The sequence below is a fragment of the Grampus griseus genome, assembly GCF_964374135.1.
Source record: "Grampus griseus genome assembly, chromosome: 11".
NCBI lineage: Eukaryota > Metazoa > Chordata > Mammalia > Artiodactyla > Delphinidae > Grampus > Grampus griseus.
In genome coordinates, this window is record NC_139005.1 from 42,748,448 (window position 1) to 42,771,854 (window position 23,407).

Sequence of the window (23,407 nt, forward strand, 5' to 3'; positions counted from 1 at the left end):
AGGTAGTAATAGACCAGAATAAAAAGACACAAAATAGCACCGTGCTCTAAACCGATCCTCCTCATTGGGGTTGAAACCTGGGTGCCTCCAAGATGCCGGCTTACCACTCTTCCCCCATGGACCCTGACACCACATTCATTGGAATCATGGCACTGTTGCCTATCAGAAGTCACTTCAAAGGACCCACTCCTAGAGAGACAAAAGATACAGATATTGTGGATGAAGCTATCTGTTACTTCAAGGCCAATGTCTTCTTCAAAAACTATGAAATTAAGAATGAAGCTGATAGGATCTTGATATATATAACTCTTTACATTTCTCAGTGTCTAAAGAAACTCAGAAAATTGCAATTCTAAAAGCCAAGGCGAGAAAGAAATGTATACGCTGGGAATCACTAATTTTCCCATTCCTGGAGAGCCTGGTTTTCCACTTAATGCAATTTACGCCAAACCTGCAAACAAACAGGAAGATGAAGTGATGAGGGCCTGCTTACAACAGCTGAGGCAAGAGACTGGACTGAGACTTTGTGAGAAAGTTTTTGACCCTCAGGAAGATAAACATAGCAAGTGGTGGACTTGCTTTGCAAAGAGACAGTTCATGAACAAGAGTCTTTCAGGACCTGGACAGTAAAGGGTGCCTTGGGAAGACACTGTCTCCACAGCTATGGGCAGCATTTACAGCAAGATGTACACAGTTCTTTGCCTTTATTTTGTAAAGTTTTATACAGAGGAGAGAAGAGAGCGTGTCTTTACTAAAAGAGCTCTTTATCAAGAATTTGGGGTTGGGGGGCGATTTGAAATTTCCGCAGTATTAAGCTGATGCTTAATGAGTAATAATAAAGAAATTTCTAACATTTCAAGTCAAAAAAAGAAAAAGACACAAAATATATCTATGAAATAACTAAAATTTCTGAGCAACTTATGTTTGAAACTGATTGTATGGATCATGAATGGAATTGGAGTTAATCTGGAAAACCCTTAAGAAGGAAGGAGCTAGCTTTTGAGTGGGATTTTGAAGGTCCTGCCTTACTTTTCTGCTATACTCCTTCCTTTCTGAGTATTCCCCAGCCTTTACTTATTTTTTGTTCCCCCAAAAGGCAAAAGATAGTCACCAGGTTTTTCTTGTTTGTAATCACCTTCTAGGACTAGCTTTATTCTGCCTTATATAGTTTGAAAGCAGTGAATTGGACAGGGCTTCCTGAGATGTGAGTTTCTCATCTTCTTTCTCTTCCTTTACCTAGGTGAGAAGAAATTTGCCTGCCCTGAGTGTCCCAAGCGCTTCATGAGGAGTGACCACCTGTCAAAGCATATTAAGACCCATCAGAATAAGAAGGGAGGCCCAGGTGTAGCCCTAAGTGTGGGCACTTTGCCCCTGGACAGTGGGGCAGGTTCAGAAGGCAGCGGCACTTCCACCCCTTCGGCCCTCATCACCACCAACATGGTAGCCATGGAGGCCATCTGTCCAGAGGGTATTGCCCGTCTTGCCAACAGTGGCATCAACGTCATGCAGGTGGCAGATCTGCAGTCCATTAATATCAGTGGCAATGGCTTCTGAGATCAGGCACCCGGGGCCAGAGACATATGGGCCATACCCATCAACCCTGGGATGCAAGGTAGCATGGGTCCAAGAGACATGTGGGAGAGAGAGAGCCGTGAGGCATTAAAAATGCATGGTGGTGGGAAGAATTGGGGGAGGGATACAAGAGAAGAGATGGGGTCCTGGCATCCACCTGTATCATCAGTACCTCCTTGAAGTGGGAAACATTAGTGAAAATTCTGTTGGTGCCACCCTTTGATGAGCATTTGTTTGACCCCAAACAGTTTCTTAACACTTCTTACTCCAGTCTCCACTTCCTGCATTTCCCTTCTCAGCTCCCCCATGATGGATCCCCCCTTTCCTAAAGCCATCATGCCTTGATAAATATATATGATCATTGAAATACTTTTTAACAAAAAGCAGATTCTATATTATATATATATATATATATATATAAAAGATATATAGAGATGCATTTGCAGGGGTTGGCTGGGAGGAGGAAGGAGACCATTCTGTGACCAAAATAACTTGGTCATTTTTTTTTTATATTGCCTTATTTCCTTATGGCTGAGCCTTGTTGTGACACATCAAGATTTTCTATAGATGTTGTCTTGGCTTCCCACCAGATTAAGCATTTATATGCTCTGCTTTTAGTTTATATATACATACATAATGTTTTCCTTTCTTAATTTTGTCTTTTAATTTGGGATCAGCTTCTTGCGCTCCTTCCTTGACTCAACCATTTCTGTCTCCCCTTCTCTTACCTGATCACTTCATGCTTTGTTTTTGGTAGTGGTCCCTGGATGAGGCACTTCTGTCGTTCTTTTAAAGTCTCTAGTCCCAGCAGCAGAATAGAGTAGCCTTGAAGCTCAGGCAAATGCTTGAGGTAGCTGTGAAGAGAGTGTTCAAAATACTACTGACGCAGGCACCCTCTTGGCGCTGGAGAGTCAAAGGCACCTCTCTCTTCATTAGCTGCTCTAAGCATCAAGAATCAGAAGTCCTTCTACGAAATTGTACAAGAGACCCTTTGAAGGTTATAATCTGGGATCAGTTTATATAAACTGTGAAAAGATGGTCAAATAATAGGTAGGGGCTTTCAATAGGAAAATGATGTGCTCAGAAGCGGAAGTGACTCAAGTAGTCCAGTTCAGGAGTTAGTGGATTATTTGGACCTTTGTACAACTGTCTTCCAAGGTAGCTCTCAGCTTTGATGTGTGGGCTTCTGAGTTCACATTCTGAAAGGAAATACACTTCCTCTTTTGAACATCCCCAGTAGTTTCTTTCCCATTATGTTATTAAGGAGCATCAGCCAATGAACCTGTTCTGGGTTTCCATTCTGCAAAACTCCAGAGCATGGACCAGTGGCAAGGCAGTGGTTCTTTGATCTTTTCCCTTAACTCTTCCTTGGGTGGTTCCTAAGGGGAAAGGCACACACGATCATGGGAATGATAGCCCAGAACAAAAAGAAATCTTGTCTTACCACTGTGGTTTATAGGAGAGATCAGGAAAAAACATCCTGCTTTCTCCGTGGCCTGATTGCTGAAGAGACTGATCCAAAAATTATAGCGGCAGGGAACTCTTAGTGCATTTGGCACTGAGATTTAAATGCAACCAGAGTTGTCCTCAAGGCCCAGCCATTAAAACATTGTCTCTCTCGACCTTCTGGTATCTTGTCAGAGAGCTTTTCACTGTGAGGAAGTGTGGAAATGGCTGTGTGTATGTGTGTAATCTGTTAGGTTGGGGATAGGTTTTCTGTTAGCCAATACTATAAGAGACCTGCAATAAAAAATTACCCTAATCTGATAGAAAGTGAAGTGTTTGTGTATGACTGTGTGTGAATGTGTGTTTGTGCCTGTATATATCTACACACAGATGAGAAATTAATATTTGAAATTGTTGGAAAATAAATTCAGATCAAATGCCTTTCAGGCCCATTACCTAGAAATCTATCTTAAAACCTGGGTATGTTCCTGAGGTCATTTCTTTGCTTTTGCTAAATTAGTTACAATTATGAATGGGGGATATTCTACTGCACTTTTAAAAGAAGAAACTATTTTTGTGTTTGAAAGTGAAACCAACATCCGGATTTATAGCAGAGTCCTAGTTCCTTTCATGAATCTATTTACCTTGACTACAAATAGATGATGCTATAATTCTACTATATATTTTATATAAAATCTATCCGAATTAGGGTTTGGGTAAGTTTGTGTTGTTGTTTAACCTGAAATACAATAACTTAACATTCTAAACAAAAGTTTACTTCATTTGGTCCTTTCTCTGCAGACTTAATACTGTTTTTAACACAGGAAGTATTGCAAGGAACTTTTCCCCAGATCAAATTCTATTAATACTGTAGCAGTTATCCATGCCCAGAAGTAGAAGTTATCCATGCCCAGCCACTTATCGCACCCTTTGTTCCCTCTGAAAGGCAGAACTCAGAACCTGTTATTTTATGTCTGTAATCATGTTCATAGGCATCTTCTGGAGAAAAGGGGCAGGATAACTCACTGAAGTGTGTAGTATTTTGCTAGAGCATTTCAAGGAATGGAATCTTCCCCAGTATGAAGTTATTAGATATAAACTAGCTTAATGATGCTGAAGCCTACAAGCTTTTAGGTTATTTGATGATGTTTTTCTCTGGAATGGAATGCTGGTTTACCCTCAACTCCATTCATTAGCACGAGTGAATTTATATCCAGTTCTTTCCACTTGCCCTATTTCCTTCTCACCAAGGAAGCTCCAGATCCAGTATCTTGTTTGGCCCTAAAACTGAAGCAGCTTCTGCTTTTGTCTCCCAGCAGCAGTAAGTCACTCAGTCTTTTCCACAGGAAGTTAGGAGCCCACATTCCTTGAGTCAGGAGTTTATTGATGAAAGTCCCTTTGCCTGAACTTTTTGCCAGAAGAAATTAATGTAACTGACAGGCTATTGATTCTAAATTTTTTTCAAGAGTTGCTTTTTTATTTAACCTTTTAATGACCAAATCTTGTGGGGTGCGGGGTGCCCAGAGGACTGGTAATATTATTCCCTTGTCCGTTCAGGTTGCCCAGTCACATTTATCTGCTTATCATTTGACTGTCTGACTTTTTACCCAGAGCAGTAACAGCCCACACCATCTTCCTTCAGGGACTTCCCAACTGGCACCCTGTTTGTGGGTGCTATGCAGAATGCAATTTAACAGACATTTCTCAGAGTTCAGAATAGATAGAACTCTTGATCCCAGAAAGTATAGACTGAAGTGTGGGGTAAAGATTATGATTGGGGGAGGGTTAGAGACAAAGGCTGTAAATTACTATGGCTGATTGATTTTATTTCTACTATATACATATATATATTTTTTGCTTTTGTATATCCTATATAGGAAACTAAGCATTGTATTTTTTTAACAAATCTGAGAAAGCACTATGAACTGCAGATGTTTGACTTCAGAATATATTTTGTATTGTTAATATCTTCACATTGTGTGAATACTGGAAGCTGCAGATCTTTGCTAGGACGCAATAAATTTATATACCTTTTGAGGGGTTCTTCTGAGGGTATTAATCAGGCCCCTTTTGTGCTTTGGGGGAGCCCTGGTGCTAGTTACTTAAAGTTTTCATTCAATTGTAAGTACCCTGATGCCTTTTGGACCTTGGGATCAGATCAAAGGAGTTCTGATCCAGGTACCAAGGAAATGAGGATAGTCTAGCTGCCTCAAGTGAGGGGCCCTTTGCATAACTCTCCTTTCCCCTATTCAAAGCTGAGTAGCCTCTTGGAGTTGGGAGGAGAAATGTGAAATCTCAGAGTTTCATCTCCCTTAGAAGAGAGCCAGTAACTTATGTGCAAGGATGAAAGGTGGCAGCAGTAGCTTTGGGGAAAGGGAGGAGGATATGGCACTTCTCCAATCCCGGAAAACATTGCTTTTGAAAACTGCTGATAAAGTATGGGTAGGTTATTACTTTTGTTTAGGAGCCTGTGTGCTCTGTGGTGCCTCTCTTGGCTCTACTCCTGGGGTACAGACCTCATCTAGGAGGATGAGCAGACCAGCTTTGAGGTTGACCTGTTTCTTTTCTTTGTCTGCCTTCCCTAAACACCAGCCCCCAGGAGGACATGAAGCAGCCTTAAGCTTAAATTCCTACTCCCTCTTCCAGATTTAGCTCACTTGCCTTAGATTGGAGTCTGGGAAAGGGAAAAAAATGGGAGTCCCTGGCTTTATTCCCCTCCTAGGTCTTCTCTAGTTTGACTTCCCCGAACCCAAAAAGATTTCCTCCCCAATGTTCATTTGAGGGAAATGAGTATTTTGTCCCATTTTCTCCTTTCCTCATTATCAAACAACCCCAGCCTTCCATGTCCCTGCTGAGCAAGAAGAGGCATGGTGATTGTCCCTCAGCTCCCTTCAGTATCCGAAAAAAAGCATAACATAAGGGGCTGAGGCTGCCTGTGGTGAGGACCTTGTTGATACCTCTCCTGGGGTGTGTGTTTTCCTCTTTCTCACCTTCAGGAATTACACTGTGCCTTCTCCACGGAGGAATGGGATTCTCTACCCAGACCCCCACTTTCCCAGCAGCTGCTCTTGAACAGTGTGCACAAGGGCAAGTCTTCATATTTCTGATCACTGCTTTCTCCCAGTGGCATCCCATAGCTTTCACCTAGAGTCTAGGGCACAAAGATTTTGGGAAAACATGCTGAGGTTGACCTGAGGAGACCACGTCTACACACACCAATGGCAGCTGCTCCAGGGCCTGCTTCCTCTTCCCGAGTCTCTCCTTCTCTGGGAGGGAGGGGCAGTGCTCCAGTCTCTGGTGCCTAAAACAAGTTTATTTCTCTCTCTTAACACTGTCAATAACCAGTCTCCATACCACTGTTGCCTTTTTTAAATCTCTTAATAATCTCATGCTGTGTTTGTTGTTGGTTCCAATCCGATTATCACCGGGGCTGTGTGGGGAAATAACTTTTAAATGCTCTCTCATCTCTCTTGCTCTTTTTTCTCCTTGATCTTGTGTATGTATGATGCTAATCTCTTGTCTTAATTTCTTCCTGCTCTTTTGTATCTTCCTTTCTTGTCTCTCCCCCTACCTTTTGTCTCTGGGTGTTTTGGGGCTTTTTTTTTTTTTTTCTTTTTGTACAAAGATTAGTTCAATGTAGTCTGTAGCTCCTTTGTAAACCAATTAAAAAAAGTTTTTTTAATAAAAAGCCATGTCTCTGGTGTGTTGAGAGGGTTGGGAATGGGGAGAATATGGTTATAACTTCATATACTAAACCCAACAAAGGTTTCCAGCTACACTGTTGTTACATACATGTTAATCAGTGCAGTTGTCCAACACTTAACTCCCGGGTAAAGAGTTTCATGACCAAATCAGTGTGCCACGACTACATAGAAATGTGGAGGACCTAGAGGAACAGGGGCAGGCCCAACTTTTTTTTTATTTAGCTTTTTATTCAAAATACTTTTAAGTTCAAAGGAAAGTTGCAAAGATGGTACAGAGGGTTTCTATATGCCCCTTCCCGAGTTTTCTCCATTGTTAACATTGTCATGGTACATTGTCAAAATTAAGAAACTGACACTGGTACATTACTTTAGCTAAATCTCAGGCTTTATGGGCTTCATCCATTGTTGGCCTTTTTCTGTTCCAGGGTCTATTGCAGGATACCACATTGCGTTTAGTTGATATGTCTCCCTAGTCTTCTCTGTGACAGTTTCTTAGTCTTCTCTTGTTCTTCATGACCTTGACAGTCTTTGGGAGTATTGGCCATGTTCTGTAGAATATCCCCCAGTCTGAATTTGTCTGATTTTTTTCTCATTATTAGACTGAGCTTACAGGGTTTTTTAAAAAAATACGTGCACAGGTGAAATGCCCTTCTCATCACATCCTATCAAGGAGTATGTGATAACCACGTGACATTACTGATGGTAAAACCTTCAACACCTGGTTTAGGTAGTGTTTGCTTGGTTTCTCCACTGTTTCTCTTTCCCTATTCTTTGCAAGTAAGTCTAGGCCACCGTTAATGGGGTTGGTGGGAATTAAGCTTCTGTGAGGAAACTGTCTCTTCTCCATTAATTTAAACTAGCATGTACTCATGTATATTTATTTTATAGGCGGGTGGTTATAATCCAATTATACACTATTTTGATGGAATTGTCCCAGCTTTGGACATTGGGAGTGCTTTCAAGTTGACTTCTGTGTCCCCTTGATATGGCTGCATCCATTTATTTTTTTGAGCACTTTCTTTCTTTCTGATACACAAGATGCTTCAGGCTCATATTGTATTTTCCCTGCCCCAGCCCTAGATCAGCCATTTCTCCAAGGAGCCTTTGTGCTTTTTATTGGAGAATGGTATTTAGAAACCAAGATCTAGCTCCAACATATTTTACGTTTAGTTAATACCAACCTGTGTCTCAAATGATTGAATCTGGATCATGGCCCCTTGAAACTGAAATTGAAGTTATTTTGACAGCCTTTCCCATTTCCCATCAGCCTATACCTTTACTTCCCTTCCTACCTATCTAAGAATCCTTGGTTGCTTGTTTATATATAGCCACCAGCATTCTTGATTATTTTTGGTCATTTGATTCCCTATGTCAGTTTTGTCAATCAGCCAGCCAGTTGATTTCCTTATGTAGCCATTAGCAATATAACATTTTAATATTTGACTTTATTGGAGGTTTTTTTGGGGGGGAGTGTTTATTTTTTGGCTTTGGAGCCATAAGTGGGCCTTTAATAGTTGTGCCAGCTATTCAGTCAGTAAACATTTATTGAGCCCTTACTGTGTGCTAGGTTGAGGATAAAAAATGAAATAAGACAAGCCCCGTTAACAAGTACTTCATAGTCTGGTGAGTGAGACATACCATTAATTGCAAATTTCCCAATCCTGACCCCAGTTTTCAGCAGGTGATTTGCTTCCTGTTTCATGAAACAGAAGCATCAATTTCCTCAGACTTTCCCTCTCTTCTGTCTAACAAACATGTAGGTACTCACCAGTGCCAGTTTACCCCCTTCTCTCTTCTGAGAGAAATATTTTTCCTTTGCAAGGCCAACCCTGCCACTTGTGCTCTCAACCTTGTTTTCTTTAACTTCTTTTCTTTGTTTCGATAGTATTTTCTCCTTTTATCTTCAGTCTCTCCTGGGTCCCCTTTTATCAGCCTATAAACATGTTAAAATCTGCCTCCCTGCCCCCCACCCCCCATTTTGAAAAACCTGTGCTTCCTCTTCAAGCTGCTGATCTGATTCTTAACATTTCCAAAGTTAGTGAAAGTAGTTTACATTTAATTTTTCTCTTTTATTCACCTCTCAGTCCACTTTGTTAAGCACCTATTTACCAAATTTTTTCTTATCAATACCAGCGCCCTGGTTGCCTGCTCACGTGGTCTTTCAGTCCTTAGCCTCTTAGACCTCTTTGCAACAGTGTGTGTCTTAGTGCTTTCTTCCCACTGAGTGTGAAACTGAGGCACTTCTGGTTTTCCTTTAACCTTTCTATTTGTTTTAGTCTCCTTCATAGCCACTTCTTCCTCTGTCCCTGAAATACTGCTGTTCCCCATCCTGGGTCCTTTCCTTACTCTTCACCCCTAAACAAGTTGCATCCATTCTTTATCTATTACATACATTTTGATGACTCCCAAATCAAAATGCCTCACTTTTTTCTCATCCTGGCAGCCTGCTTAGTGGACATTTCCATCTGGATGTCCCACAGATAACTCAAACTACATGTAAGAAAGAAAAACAATCGTTTGTGTTCCTCACCTCACTTAACAATATTACTACTCCTTGATCACTTATGCTTGAAACCTCAGAATCATCTCTTTTTTAAAATATTTATTTGGCTGCATCAGGTCTTAGTTGCGGCATCGGGATCTTTCGTTGCAGCACTCGCGGGCTTCTTTCTAGTTGTGGCGCAAGGGTTCCAGAGCTTGCGCGCTCAGTAGTTGCAGCATCCAGTCTTAGTTGCCCCGCAGTATGTGGGATCTTGGTTCCCCACCAGGGATCGAACCCGTGTCCCTTGCATTGGAAGGTGGATTCTTAACCACTGAACCACGAGGGAATTCCCCCATTCCCCTCAGAATCATCTTTTAATTCTGCCTTTCATCTACCAACATTCATTTGATTACCAATCCTGTCAATTAGCAATACTGTGTATCTCGGTACTTCCCTGGTGGCGCAGTGGTTAAAAATCTGCCTGCCAATTCAGGGGACACAGGTTCGAGCCCTGGTCCGGGAAGATCCCACATGCCGTGGGGCAGCTGAGCCCGAGCATCACAACTGCTGAGCCTGCGCTGTAGAGCCCGCGAGCCGCAACTACTGAAGCCCACGCGCCTAGAGCCCGTGCTCTGCAACAAGAGAAGCCACTGCAATAAGACCGTGCACTGCAATGAAAAGTAGCCCTCGGTCGCCGCAACTAGAGAAAAGCCCACACGCAGCCCAAAATAAATAAATAAATAAATACAGTGTATCTCAATTATTTCCCTCTTTTATTTATCTATTTTTGGGGGGGTTGGGGTTGTGGATTTTTTTTTTTTTTGGTCTCGCCGAGCGGCTTGCAGGATCTTAGTTTCTTGACCAGGGATCACACCTGGGGCCCCTTGCAGTGGAAGCGTGGAGTCCTAACCACTGGACCTCCAGGGAATTCCCTCCCTCTTTTTTTTTAAATTTCCATTGTCCTAGTACTCACCCTTGCTACTGCTTAGGTCTTGTAAGTGATCTCCCTTCTAGTCTCCCTGAGCCTCAGTCATCCATCTTCCACTTTGCCACCAGACCCCTGCGTAAAATCCTTTGCTTTCAGGAAAAGTCTACACTTTCCACTCTGGTCCCAGTCTATCTCTAGTCACGATTTTCTGCTTCGTATCTCATACCCCTTTTTCCTGCTCAATCTCCCCTGACCCCAACACACCACCATACACACTTTATGTTCATACCTTTATTCTTGCTGCCTTTATTTTTGCTGTTCCCTTGGTCTGTAATAATCAGCCTCCTTTTATTTTCAGTGTGTTTACCTTGAGACAATTTAAATATCGCTTTTGCTGTGAAACCTCTGGGCACTTTTCTTCCCTTGTCTTCTATTCCCTGAACAGAATTAGCTTGTTTGATCTTTCTGCTTGTATAGCTCCTTGTTCATACCCCTAGCTTGACACAGTTTTCTGGTTGCTTATTGATATATTTTCCTGCCTTTCTAGACTATGAGTTCCTGGAGGGCAGGAATCACATGTACCTTTGTAGGTCCAGCACTTAATGGAACACCTTTTTAAGACTAGGACCTAATATTTTATAAATTGAATAAACAACTCACTTTAGCCTTGTCATCAGTGGGGTCAAAGGCAAATTATTGGGCCACTGCAGACTTTAATCAGGGGATCCTAATGAAGAGCTTTGTGTATATGGAATCCAGGAAGCCTTTCTTCTATGCTGAAGTTCTCTCTCAGGACCTTCCTAATCCCCCAGCTCTCAAATCCTTACCCCTTCTCTCACCACCTCAACTTTAAACTCTGACTGCCAGTTCCTGTAAACCTGACTGGAACGTTTCTGTCTTGAGAGTAGTTATCCAAGGCTTTGGGTGAGGAGACTCTGCCTTCCTGCCTGATCCTTACCTTGCTCTCCTCTGGAGGAGAGTCTCCTAAGACACTCCTGACACAAGAAACTATTTTACCTTCAACTCCTCCCCTCAGTCCCAGACTTACTGATCTGGGAGCTGGTGAAGGAAGATAGTTGTAACTAAGTACAACATTCCACCTCACTGGACTCCCAAAAGGACCCAGGAGGGGATGGGCAGCTATCCAGCAGCCTCTAAGCCCTGGTCATTCCTCTAGCTGCTGCTTCACACTACTGGAGCTTTCACCCTCTCATGCAGCCTCCCTGGGAGAAAGCCTCCAGAATCAAAGAGTACTCAGGCCCTCAGCCCTGATCTAAGCCAGACCATCCCCAGAAAGGGTTTCCAGGCAGCCACCAGGGGAACAGAAGGTTAGGAAAACGGAACCAGTCTCCTCTGGCTCTAATTCTTATGGGAGGCAGCTGCTCTGTAGTTTCCCTTACTCTGATCAGTAATCTGGTGGAGTTGGACACCTCCTGTCTCTCGACTGCAGCACAAGCTATAGACCTCTCTCCTTACATCTCCATGCTGACATTCCCTCTACATACCCTGTGCCCTCTCTCCACATTTTACAGTTTGTGCAGCTTAATAGATATTGGAGATGTACTATGGATATTAGTCATCAGAGGATGCCCTATCTGCCCCCTCACTATGTCCCCGAGTTTCTCCTATGTCTGCTGACCTCTGGTGGTGATAGTTTGAACTGTATCTTTTTCTAGTTAGTGGCCTGCTCACAGGTATTGATGCACATTTTCTCAATCTGTATTTTCTTTCCGGCATCATGGCATAAGTGCAAAGAACAGGGCCTGGGCTTTAGAGTCAGACTTAACAAGGTCCAAATCCTAGCTGTGCTATTTCCTAGCAGAGTGACCTTGGGCAAGTTACCTAAATTCAGCTTTCTTACCTATAAAGTGAAAATAATGATAACTAGCTCAATGGGAGAATTAGATGAGATGATTGTAAAATTCAGAGCCCTAGCTGTGCCCTAGCACGTAGGTGGTCAATAAAAGTTTGTTACCTTTTCAATAATGGTGATGTGTTTAGTGTGTGACTCAATGTGATTTTTAAAAAATTTTGATGACAGGGCTTCCCTGGGGGCACAGTGGTTGAGAGTCCACCTGCCAATGCAGGGGACGTGGGTTCGTGCCCCGGTCCGGGAAGATCCCACATGCCGTGAAGCGGCTGGGCCCGTGAGCCATGGCCGCTGAGCCTGCGGGTCCGGAGTCTGTGCTCCACAACGGGAGAGGCCACGACAGTGAGAGGCCCGCGTATCGCAAAACAAAAAATTTTGATGACATAAAATTTACCAACATACCTATTTTCAATGTGATTTTTTAAAAACTCTGAGTAATTTTATACAACCGCTTTTCTGACTCTTGAGTTTGGAAAATGAGGTCAACTCTAGTATAGGCTGTGAAGCCTCTTTGTGCCCAGGGAACTGCAGATCTGAGCCCGGAAAATAAGGGCTAGAAAGGCTCTTGGGCACAGCTGAATGGGTCTGAGCACTTGACCTCTCTTTGGTTTCCAGCCTGGGAAGGGCTGACAGGATCCAGCATTTTGTCCTAGGGTCAGCAAAGGGCAGAGGTTTGAAATTAGGCATTGCTGGGTTCTCAGCGGGACCACTAAGGCGCCCTCCTCCCACTTTACAGAGGAAAGAGGAGGTGGCTGAAGAGAGGAAGACGTGAGATTGGTTCTCTGCTGCTCCCTCTCTCTCCCTGCTTCTCCCCACACCCATCCTCTCCCCCTCAGCAGCCGTCTCCCCCACAGAGACTGGGAAGAGGGAGGGGGCGGAGTTGGGGACTGAAGGATCAGAAGCCCCACGGTGCCCGCATCTGAAGGAAGCTCTGGCCAGGGGCAGCTGTGTTGGCTCATGCTCCCCACCTCCCACTGCAAGATGCTGGGGATTCTGGGGCTTTGGGCACTGCTTCCCACAGCTGTGCAAGGTAAGTGTCTACAGGGAGGAGCAGGGTCCTTCCACCTACCCATTAAAGGAGGGGGCACTTGAGGCAGCAGCCACGCCTTTGGAAGAGTGGTGATGGGGTGGGCAAGTGAAGGTGATGGGTACAGCTATGGGTCCCCTTGGTGGGGGTCAGGTTCCAGGCCTCTGCTGACCCTGTTTCCTCCTGTGGCTTTACGAGGCTGGCCCTGGGATATAAAACATGTTTTGTCTCTCTTTGGCTGCTGTTTTTGCCCCTGCATTCACTCTCATCTCGAACCCTCCCCTCTCCTTACCCTGGGCCGCAGCACCCCCAGGCAGGCGGACCTGTGTGTTCTTTGAGGCCCCTGGAGTGCGGGGAAGCACCAAGAATCTGGGGAAGCTGCTAGATGCAGGACCAGGGCCCCCCAGGGTTATCCGCTGCCTCTACAGCCGCTGCTGCTTTGGGATCTGGAACCTGACCCAAGACCAGGCACAGGTGGAGATGCAAGGTGAGTGGCACAGCACATGGCAGGCGATAGCCAGTGGGGGAGAGAGGCACATCCTGCGGGGGGCGGGGGTGGCAGCTGAGGAGAGGAGTAGAAAGGGAATGTGTGGAGGGAAAGAAAAGCCCGTAAGAGATGGAAGGGACGCCTCTGATAGAGAAGGGACCCCCTCCATGTTCCCAGACCCCGTTATGCTCACTCGTACACTTTTTCTCTCTCTTTCTTTCTCTCTTTCTCTCTCTCTCTCTCTCTCTCTCTCTCTCTCTCTCTCTCTCTCTCTCTCGCCCCCTTTCTCTCCTCTTCTCCCAATCCCATCCCATCAGGATGCCGAGACAGTGATGAGCCAGGCTGTGAGTCCCCCCACTGTGATCCGAGCCCCCGAGCCCATCCTAGTCCCAGCTTTACTCTCTTCACCTGCTCCTGTGGCACTGACTTCTGCAATGCCAATTACAGCCATCTGCCTCGTCTGGGGAGCCCTGGGACACCTGGTTCCCAGGGTCCCAAGGCCATCCCAGGTAGCCACCCAGGATGCTGGAGCCAGGTGGGGGCTGGAGCCCAGGTTAGAATGAGAGGTAGAACCAGGGCCAATTCTCACCCTACCCCCCATCCCAAGCGTTCCTCCTCCTGGCCTTGAGAAGTTGGTTGCCCTGGTGACTGGGAGATAAAGGGGCTTGTGACCAGGGTGAGGGCGGGTGGAGAAGCAACTTCTCTGAGGAGCGGGAGAGGAGCAGAGAGCACGATTTGGGGCAGGGCTCATCCAGCCCGCGTTCTTGCTTTAACGTCCAGGCGAGTCCATCTGGACGGCACTGGTGCTGCTGGGGCTGCTCCTTCTCCTGCTGCTGCTGAGCAACATCATCTTGGGTACTAATCTGCCCCACCCCTCCCTTGTGACCCCAACACACTGTCCCAGCGCCCTGACTCCCATCACTTCCCACAAAGCCCCCTTCCCAGTCTCCATACCCATGCACCCCGGCCCTAAGGCTCTTCTCTGCCTCAGCCCTGCTACAACGGAAGGCCTGCCCAGTGCACGGTGGGCCAGAGCCAGGGCCAGAGCCGGAGCCGGAGCCACACTCAGGCAGGGACTGGAGTGCCGAGCTGCCGGAGCTGCCCGAGCTGTGCTTCTCCCAGGTGCCCGGGGAGGGTGGGCGGCGGGCTCCTCTGGGCGCTCTCGGAAGGTGTGCTGGGGAGGAAGCCTGGCTCTGCTCCTAGCTGGGGCCCACACCCAGCACCATGTCCTCACCAGGTAATCCGGGAAGGAGGTCACGCAGTGGTGTGGGCCGGGCGGCTGCAAGGCAAGCTGGTAGCCATCAAGGCCTTCCCCCTGAGGGCTGTGGCCCAGTTCCAAGCTGAGAGAGCATTGTACGGGCTGCCGGGCCTACGGCATGACCACATTGTCCGCTTGATCACCGCCAGCAGGGGCAGCCCTGGTCCCCTGCCCTGTGGGCCCCTGCTGGTACTGGAACTACACCCCAAGGTGAGTGCTGAGGAGCGCATATGTGTGTGTGTGCCTGTGTGTGGGAAGGTGACGGGGCGGGGGTGCTGTGTCCACGCTTATTCTTTTGCTTTATTCTTATTGTTTAGATTTCCTTTTCTGTAGAACATTAAAAGTGATTTGTATTGTTTTTACCTTTTATTATTATAAGCAGTACTTGCTAACGTTTTTGACTTACATTGACAAGAAAAGGGAGAAATCAAAACAATTCGTATTCCCAACCTGAAGGAAAACCATTGTTAAAGAATTACCTCCAGGCATTCAACTAATGTTTATGAACTATATGTCGCACTTCCTGTGCTAGGAAAAACACACCCAGTCCCTGCCTTTCCAGATTTTATAGAGTAGTAGGGAAGCAGAAATGGATCAAGCAAACACAAAAAGGTGTGTAAAATGTCAAGTGCGTTAAGTGCGGAAAGAAAAGGTACTACAAGAGGGACTTCCCTGGTGGCGCAGTGGGTAAGACTCTGTGCTCCCAATGCATGGGGTCTGGGTTCGATCCCTGGTCAGGGAACTAGATCTCACGTGTGTGCTGCAAATAAAAGTTTTCATGCCACAAGTAAGAAGTCCCGTGCTGCAGCTAAGGAGCCCGCGAGATGCAGCTAAAGGAGCCCACCTGCCACAACTAAGACCCGGTGCAACCAAATAAGTAAATATTGAAAAAATAAATAAATAAAGGTACTGTAAGAGAGGATGAAGAGGAATCGGTAGGCAGGGGCCAGACCACACTGGCCTTGTGGGCCTGCTAAGGACGTGGGACTTTATCAGCACCTGTAATTCCTTCACCTCTGAAATCTTGAATTCTGGCAAGTCCCTTCTTTGACCAATGTACCTCACTGCCTAGCTCGAAAATCACTGCTTTATTAGTTTTGTTTGTTTGTTTACCTTTCCTGGCACACTGAAAGTGCTCAGTAATGTTTGCAGAATGAGGGACTCTATTGTTCCTTTACCTCCAATTCCCAGTTGCTCCCTGCCAGCTGCTCTCCTACCCAACGGCTCTCCCCATCCGCGCCCGGCTACAGGGTGACACCTCAGGCCAGGTGGTTCGCGAGGGTGCTCCGCCTAACCCGCTCTGCCTCTTCTGTTTCTGTCTTTACCCCAAGTCCTGTGAGGCAGTATGAGGTGGCTAAAGGTGAGTGATGCTGGAGTTAGACTGCTGAGGGTCAAGCTCTGCTACTGTCTTGCCCAGTGAGTTCCAGCAAACTCCTTATCTGTAAAACAGGAGTGACAGGAGTACCTACCTCCCAGGGTTGTAGTGAGGGCTACAGGAGGCCTGGCACGCAGTAAGTGCTCGGGACACTTGAACTAGAGCTACTGTTTTTCCTGTCAATCCAACTGATGCACGTGCTCACTCCTCCACTGCCTGCTGCCTTGCCCTGGGTGTGTCGGTGTGTAAGTCTGCGGGGAGATGCAGGGGGATCAATTGATCTCTGCTCCCTGGGGTGGATCAGCCACCTCCAGCTTTGTGTGTCCCTCTCTTCTCTCTGCTTCTCCCCAGGGTTCCCTGTGCCACTACTTGGCCCAGCACACCAGTGACTGGGGGAGTTCCCTGAGGATGGCACTGTCCCTGGCTCAGGGCCTGGCGTTTCTCCATGAGGAACGCTGGCAGGATGGTGGGTGAGCTGGGGGGCAGGAAGCCATGGGAGTCAGGAGCCACACCGCTGTTTCTGATTTTCCCTTAGCTTGGAGGGGAAGGATTGGGTCAAAAAGGGAGAGGAAGAAGATTCATGTCCCTTCAACCTGGCTTCTCCCACAGGCCAATATAAACCAGGTATCGCCCACCGGGATCTGAGCAGCCAGAATGTGCTCATTCGGGACGATGGGTCATGCGCCATTGGAGACCTGGGCCTCGCCTTGGTGCTCCCTGGCCTTGCCCAGCCCCCAACTTGGGCTCCTACTCAACCCCGAGGCCCAGCTGCCATCATGGAGGTCAGTTCTCTGGATAAGGGTGAGCCCCAGGATGCTGGTGGTGGTGCTGATGAAGATGTGACAACAGTGCGGCAGCACCTATAGCACGTGGGATGTTGCTGAGTCTAGCTGGGGGGTTGTTGCGTGGACCATTGTGTGGTGAGGAGTGCCGTGGTGATGATTGTTGGCCCTCCATGCCTTGCTGTCTAGGCTGGCACCCAGAGGTACATGGCACCAGAGCTCTTGGACAAGACTCTGGACCTACAGGACTGGGGCACGGCCCTCCGGCGAGCTGATGTTTACTCTCTGGCTCTGCTCCTGTGGGAGATCATGAGCCGCTGCCCAGATTTGAGACCCGGTAAGGTTGGATGTGACAGTGGCCTCACTCCCCTCATGCCCCACCCACCCATTCCAGACCCACCTACCTCCTGACCCAGGAGGCTCTTCCCTTCTTCCTCTTGGCCGTTCCGCAAGAAGGCACCCCCTCGGGTTAGCTGACACCCCCTGTGCCTCTTCCCAGACAGCAGAACACCACCCTTCCAACTGGCCTATGAGGCAGAACTGGGTAGCACCCCTACCACCTGTGAGCTGTGGACCTTGGCAGTGGAGGAGAGAAGGCGCCCTCACATCCCATCCACCTGGTGCTGCTTTGCCACAGTAAGAGGCCACAGGCTGGTGGGCTGGGGACCTGCAGAGTCCTGGCACGGGCTTCAAGGACTTGTCCACCAGGACCAGCCCACCTACTCCTATCCCCTCTCATCTCCCACCCTCCTGGCTCATGTTCAGCTGGAGCAGGGCAAACTTGCTCTGAACCTCAGTTCATCCCCTTCCACCGTAAGTCTCACACAGCCCATTCCTGAGACACACACCTTCCTCTTGCTCAGTCTTGCTTTGTCCGTCTCTCTTCTCTCCATCATCAGTTTGCCCTGTTCCTCAGTTCCTTCCTCCAGGAAGCCCTCCTTGGCTTTGCTTCTGCCCTGAGCTCTGCCCCCAAGATGGCTCCTCTCCTAGTACACTGGAGCCCAACATTTAATCCAATAATTCCTCATTTTGTCCTACACATCTGTGTTTCTGCCATGACCCAATAAAAGCCAGAACTAAGTATAAAGGGTTAAAACAGTGGCCTAATAGTGAAATTTCAGGGTTTCTGAGGAAAATAGTTTCCTAACAGGAAGCCCATTCTTCTGCTACCTGATCTGAAGTTTCCACTGCACAAGTGTCTGTTGGGTTAGATAACAAAGGCCCAGGCATTGTTTGTAGAAGACCCTGATTGCCTGAGAGGAAGGAGAGTAATTTCCCATCAGCACGGTAAGCCATTAATTAACCTGAATTAGCTCCTCGGAGGAAAAGGTGGACTCTTTGGAGAGAACCTGTCTCATAGGGAACAAGGTGCAAAGGGCTGGATTTCAGTGAAGGGGAGGAAGAAGGCTCCAGGAAGAATCAGAAGAAGAGTGTTGAGAACAGGGCCATGATAGATACCTTATAACCCTGGGACCACTCATGGGGCCACTCAGGATCCTGGGGTAAAGCCTGCCTCCTGGTCATTCTTCCCAGGACCCTGGTGGCCTGAGAGAACTCCTGGAGGACTGCTGGGATGCAGACCCAGAAGCACGGCTGACAGCTGAGTGTGTACAGCAGCGCCTGGCTTCCCTGGCCCGTCCTCAGGAGGCCCACCCCTTCCCACAGGGCTGTCCACATGGCTGCCCACCTCTCTGCCCAGAAGACCGTCTCTCCAGTCCTCCGCCCTGCCATTCTCCCTCGTAGGCCTCAGCTGAGTGTCTGCCACTTGAGTGTTCAGCAAGGCCCTCGTTCCAGAAATCCTCAACCTGCCTGTACCAGTTCTCATGTGTAAATATGCAGTTTATGTAGAGTCGGTGTACATGGAAACATAAATATGGTGATCAGATGCCTGTCTGCTCTGCCTCGCCATGGCCTTTCCTACTTGTCAAATGCTTGGATGGATCCTTCCCTGGGTATCCAATCCACTGCTTCTGAACAGTGACTGGTGTGGGGAGGGGTGTGCACAGGAAAGAGATAAAGTCAGCTTCCCTGACTCTATGTCTTGGTCCTGAGGCCTTCCTCCCTTCCAGTGATCCTGCATTCTCTCTCCTTTTCCTTCTCTTTCATAAGCCTTTATTTGGTGGGATCTCACACTGGCACTGGGAAAAGGATGAGAAAGATGAAATTGCTGCTCTGAAACTGCTCCGAGATCCACAGCTCATTTTGTTGGCCACCCATACAGTGTCCTGGGGCAGTATCCTCTCCTGAGGCTTGAGTGGGGAGGCCTCACAGAGCACAGGATGCTTGAGATGTGTCTTGAAGACCAGGAGTTTTCCAGGAGTGTTGGAGCAGTAGGGCATTTCTGGCCCAGTGAGCTGTACTGTCATGTGGTGCAGTAAGAAGCTGCAAGGAGGACTTCCCTGGTGGCACAGGGGTTAAGAATCCACCTGCCAATGCGGGGGATAGGGGTTCAATCCCTGGTCCGGGAAGATCCCACATGCCACAGAGCAACAAAGCCCGTGCACCACAACTACTGAAGCCCATGTGCCTAGAGCCCGTGCTCTGCAACAAAGAGAAACCACCGCACCGCAACGAAGAATATCCCCTGCTCTCTGCAACCAGAGAAAGCCCACGCGCAGCAACAAAGACCCAACGCAGCCAAAAAAAAAAAAAAAAGATCTTAAGGGAATTCAGGGAATGCAGGAACAAAGGAAAAGCTGTCAAGAAACAATAGTTCAGGGATAAAACAGAGTCCTAATTCCTCCTCAAGGGGTATATATAACAATCTGATAAGTTCTGCAGGCTCCCACCAAGGTGGAGAATGGAATGATGATGTTCACCTTTTCTGACACTCATGACTTCAATCAACTAAAGCTGGACTCTGTCAACCTTTGCCCCACTTCTATGCTGAATTTTCCTCTGCTTAAGCCCCTTCATGAATATGCATGTACGCTTAGCTTAAAAATTCCCCAATTTTGCTGTTCAGGGAAACACTGCTTTGGGACAGATTCCCAGTGTTCTCCTTACTTGCTGCAAGCAATAAATCCTTCCATCTTCTTCCTTCTTCTTTGGCTTGGTTGTGTCTTTTGGCTTGACACCTACCAAGAGGTGAACCCAGTTTTCAGGTAACAAGAGGTCATTCTCTCAACCACTACACTGTACTAAGTGAACTGTCCTATCTAGGGTCAATGTCTCCTCATGTAAACTTGAACCCCTCTTTTCCTGGTCACAGGAAATTTGCTCCTTCAGTTATCCCTTCTTTCTCCAGCAAAAGCATTTTTTCTCTCTACTGGATTATTCACATCAGTTTACAAACATGATTTAAACTCTCCCATCTTAAAGAGCCCTTCCCAGACTGCCCATCCTCTTTTTTTTTTCGCCCATTCTCTTATGATTACTGCTCCATTTCTCTGCTTCTTGTTTACCAACACTCCTTGGAAGAATTGCTTTTATTTACTGCCTCCACCTTCTCACGTTTCGTTCTCTTCTCAATTCGTTGCAGGCAAAATTTCAGCCCTAGAATGTAATTAAAACCACTCTTAGGGCTTCCCTGGTGGCGCAGTGGTTGAGAGTCCGCCTGCTGATGCAGGGGACACGGGTTCGAGCCCTGGTCCGGGAAGATCCCACATGCCGCGGAGCAACTAGGTCCGTGAGCCACAACTACTGAGCCTGCGCGTCTGGAGCCTGTGCTCCGCAACAAGAGAGGCCGTGATAGTGAGAGGCCCGCGCGCCGCTATGAAGAGTGGCCCCTGCTTGCCACAACTAGAGAAAGCCCTCGCACAGAAACGAAGACCCAACACAGCAAAAAAATAAAATAAATTAATTAGTAAACTCCTACCCCCAACATCTTAAAAAAAAACCAAAAACCACTCTTAAAAAGTTCACTATTCTTGGGACTTCCCTGGTGACGCAGTGGTTAAGAATCCACCTGCCAATGCAGGGGACACGCGTTCGATCCCTGGTCCGGGAAGACCCCACATGCCGCGGAGCAACTAAGCCCGCAAGCCACAACTACTGAGCCCGCATGCCGCAGCTACTGAAGCCCACACACCTAGAGCCCCCGTGCTCCACAACAGGAGAAGCCACCGCAGTGAGAAGCCCGTGCACTGCAACGAAGAGCAGGCCCTGATCGCTGCAACTAGAGAAAACCCACGCGCAGCAACGAAGACCCAACGCAGCCAAAATAAATAAATAAATGAATAAATAAATTTATTTTTAAAAGTTCACTATTCGTGCAAAATCCAATGGCCAGTTCTCAGTCTGCATCCTACATAATTTATCAGCAGCATTTGAACATTTGATAGCTCCCTCCTTGAATCTTTTCTTCACACTTTCCTCTGATTTTCCACTTCCTCACTGAAGAAGGGGATAATCTGTATCCTTTCTTATCCTTTGCTCATTCCTCTTCTCTTGCCAGTTTCTAAATATTGGCAGGCCTGAGGCCACGGGCTGAGCCCTCTTTTCTACTCTGGCTACCCCTGCTCCCTGGCTGAGCTTATCTGGCTCCTTGAATTTTAAAAAATTTTTATTTGTTAAAAATATTTATTTATTTATTTTTGGCGGTGTCAGGTCTTAGTTGTGGCACACGGGCTCTTTGTTGCAGTGCGAGGGCTTCCCTCTAGTTGTGGCACGTGGGCTCCAGAGTGCTTGGGCTCAGTAGTTGCGGCACATGGGCTCTCTAGTTGTGGTGCACAGGTTCTGTAGTTGTGGCACATGGGCTCCAGAGTGCATGGGCTCCAGAGCATGCAGACTTTCTAGTTGTGGCGCATGGGCTCAGTAGTTGTGGCGTGCGGGCTTAGTTGCTCCACAGCATGTGGGTTCTTAGTTCCCCGACCAGAAATTGAACCTGTGTCCCCTGCATTGGAAGGTGGATTCTTAACCACCGGACCACCAGGGAAGTCCCTATCTGGCTCCTTTATTTGTCTATTTATGTATTTACTTATTTTTATTGGAGTATAATTGCTTTACAATGTTGTGTTAGTTTCTGCTGTACAATGAAGTGAATCAGCTTTATGTATACCTATATCCCCTCCCTCTTGGACCTCCCTCCCATACCCCCCATCCCACCCATCTAGGTCATCACAGAGCACTGAGCTGAGCTTCCTGTGCTTTATAGCATGTTCCCACTAGCTATTTTACGCATGGTAGTGTATATATGTCAATCCTAATCTCCTAATTTGTCCCACCCTCTCCTTTCCCCGCCGTGTCCACATGTCCATTCTCTATGTCTGCGTCTCTATTCCCGCCCTGCAAATAGGTTCATCTGTACCATTTTTCTAGATTCCACATATATGCATTAATATACGATATTTGTTTTTCTCTTTCTGGCTTACTGGCTCCTTTAGATACCTTGATAACTCTCGATTTTTTTCTCTTCAGACAAGACCTCTCCCTGAGCGCCAGACTGCCAAATCCAACTGCCTTCTTAACACTTCCACTTGGATATCTGATAGCCATCCTAAACTTAACTTTGTCCAAAAGTACTCACATCTGCTCCTCCCCCGTCTTATTTCAGTAAATGACACAACTATTTCCTAGTTGCTCAATATTCTTGGGTTCATCCTTCATTTCTCTGTTTCTTTCACCTCTACCTCCAGTCCAAATCTGCTAAGCTCTACCTTAAAAAAAATACCTGGTAAATCAACTATACTTCAATTAAAAAAAAAAAAAATACCCAGAGTCTGACCCCTCCTGATCATCTCTACAACTTCCATCCAAGCCACCACCATTCCTTCTCTGGAATACAGTAGTAGCCTCCTAACTGGGTTCTCTGCTTCCACTTTAACCATTTCTCCCTATTTTGCTCTTTCACCACACAGTAGCCAGAATAATAATAATAATTACTATTATTATTATTTTACCATTTTAACCACTTTTAAGCGTACAGTACAGTGACATTAAATACATTCACTCTGTTGTGCAACTGTGATCATCGTCCTCCAGAACTTTTTCATCTTTCTAAACTTAAATTCTCTGCCTATTAAACAATCAATCTCCATTCCCCACTGCCTCCAGTCCCTGCTGATTACTTTCCGTCTCTATGAATTTGACTACTCTAGGTACTTCATATAAGTGGAATCATACAGCATTTGTCTTTTTGTGCCTGGCTTAATTCACTCAGCATAATATCTTCAAGGTTCATCCATAGTGTAGCATGTGTCAGACTCTCCTTCCTTTTTAGGGCTGAATACTATTCCATTGTATGCATATACCACATTTTGTTTATCCATTCATCTGTTGATGGACATTTGGGTTGTTTCCATCTTTGGGCTGTTATGAATAATGCTTCTATAAACATTGGTTTACAGAATGACTTTTTTAAAATGAAAATCAGATCATGTCATTCCTCTGCTCATAACCCTCCAGAGGCTTCCATTCACACTTAGAATAAAATCTAAACTCTTTCCCATGGCTTACAAGGATCTGTAAATACTGGCACCACAGCTCCTCCCCTTATTTCAATTAATTTTTCTACATAGTACACATCACTATCTGAC

At 46.6% G+C, this 23,407-nt stretch overlaps 2 protein-coding genes and 1 pseudogene across 5 annotated transcripts in view; all 3 read left to right on the top strand.

The window, feature by feature from the left end:
• Positions 1 to 5,052, top strand: part of SP1 (Sp1 transcription factor) — a 42,790-nt gene extending 37,738 nt beyond the window's left edge. Inside the window, exon 6 of the mRNA XM_082666012.1 lies at positions 1,241 to 5,052. Within this exon, the coding sequence (XP_082522138.1) occupies positions 1,241 to 1,554 (314 nt within the window). The 3' untranslated portion in view covers positions 1,555 to 5,052. The remainder of the gene's footprint in view (positions 1 to 1,240) is intronic.
• LOC309829802 (actin-related protein 2/3 complex subunit 3-like) lies at positions 53 to 630 on the top strand (annotated as a pseudogene). The gene has a single exon. The product of its transcript is annotated as an actin-related protein 2/3 complex subunit 3-like (transcript).
• A 7,916-nt stretch (positions 5,053 to 12,968) lies between the features above and the next one.
• Positions 12,969 to 18,674, top strand: AMHR2 (anti-Mullerian hormone receptor type 2; the record flags this gene model as incomplete). 3 transcript variants are annotated; one of them, XM_082666020.1, is made up of 11 exons in its annotated part: positions 12,969 to 13,032; positions 13,334 to 13,516; positions 13,834 to 14,025; positions 14,297 to 14,371; positions 14,508 to 14,638; positions 14,754 to 14,984; positions 16,501 to 16,615; positions 16,759 to 16,931; positions 17,121 to 17,268; positions 17,431 to 17,567; positions 18,465 to 18,674. In XM_082666020.1, 11 exons carry the CDS (start codon positions 12,984 to 12,986, stop codon positions 18,672 to 18,674), a joined length of 1,644 nt encoding a protein of 547 aa, XP_082522146.1. The 3 variants fall into 3 exon arrangements, with proteins under 3 accessions (XP_082522146.1, XP_082522144.1, XP_082522145.1); XM_082666018.1 differs by lacking the exon at positions 18,465 to 18,674 and having other exon boundaries at positions 12,984 to 13,032; positions 17,435 to 17,571; XM_082666019.1 differs by lacking the exons at positions 17,121 to 17,268; positions 17,431 to 17,567 and having other exon boundaries at positions 12,984 to 13,032.
• Between the last annotated feature and the right edge of the window lie 4,733 nt (positions 18,675 to 23,407).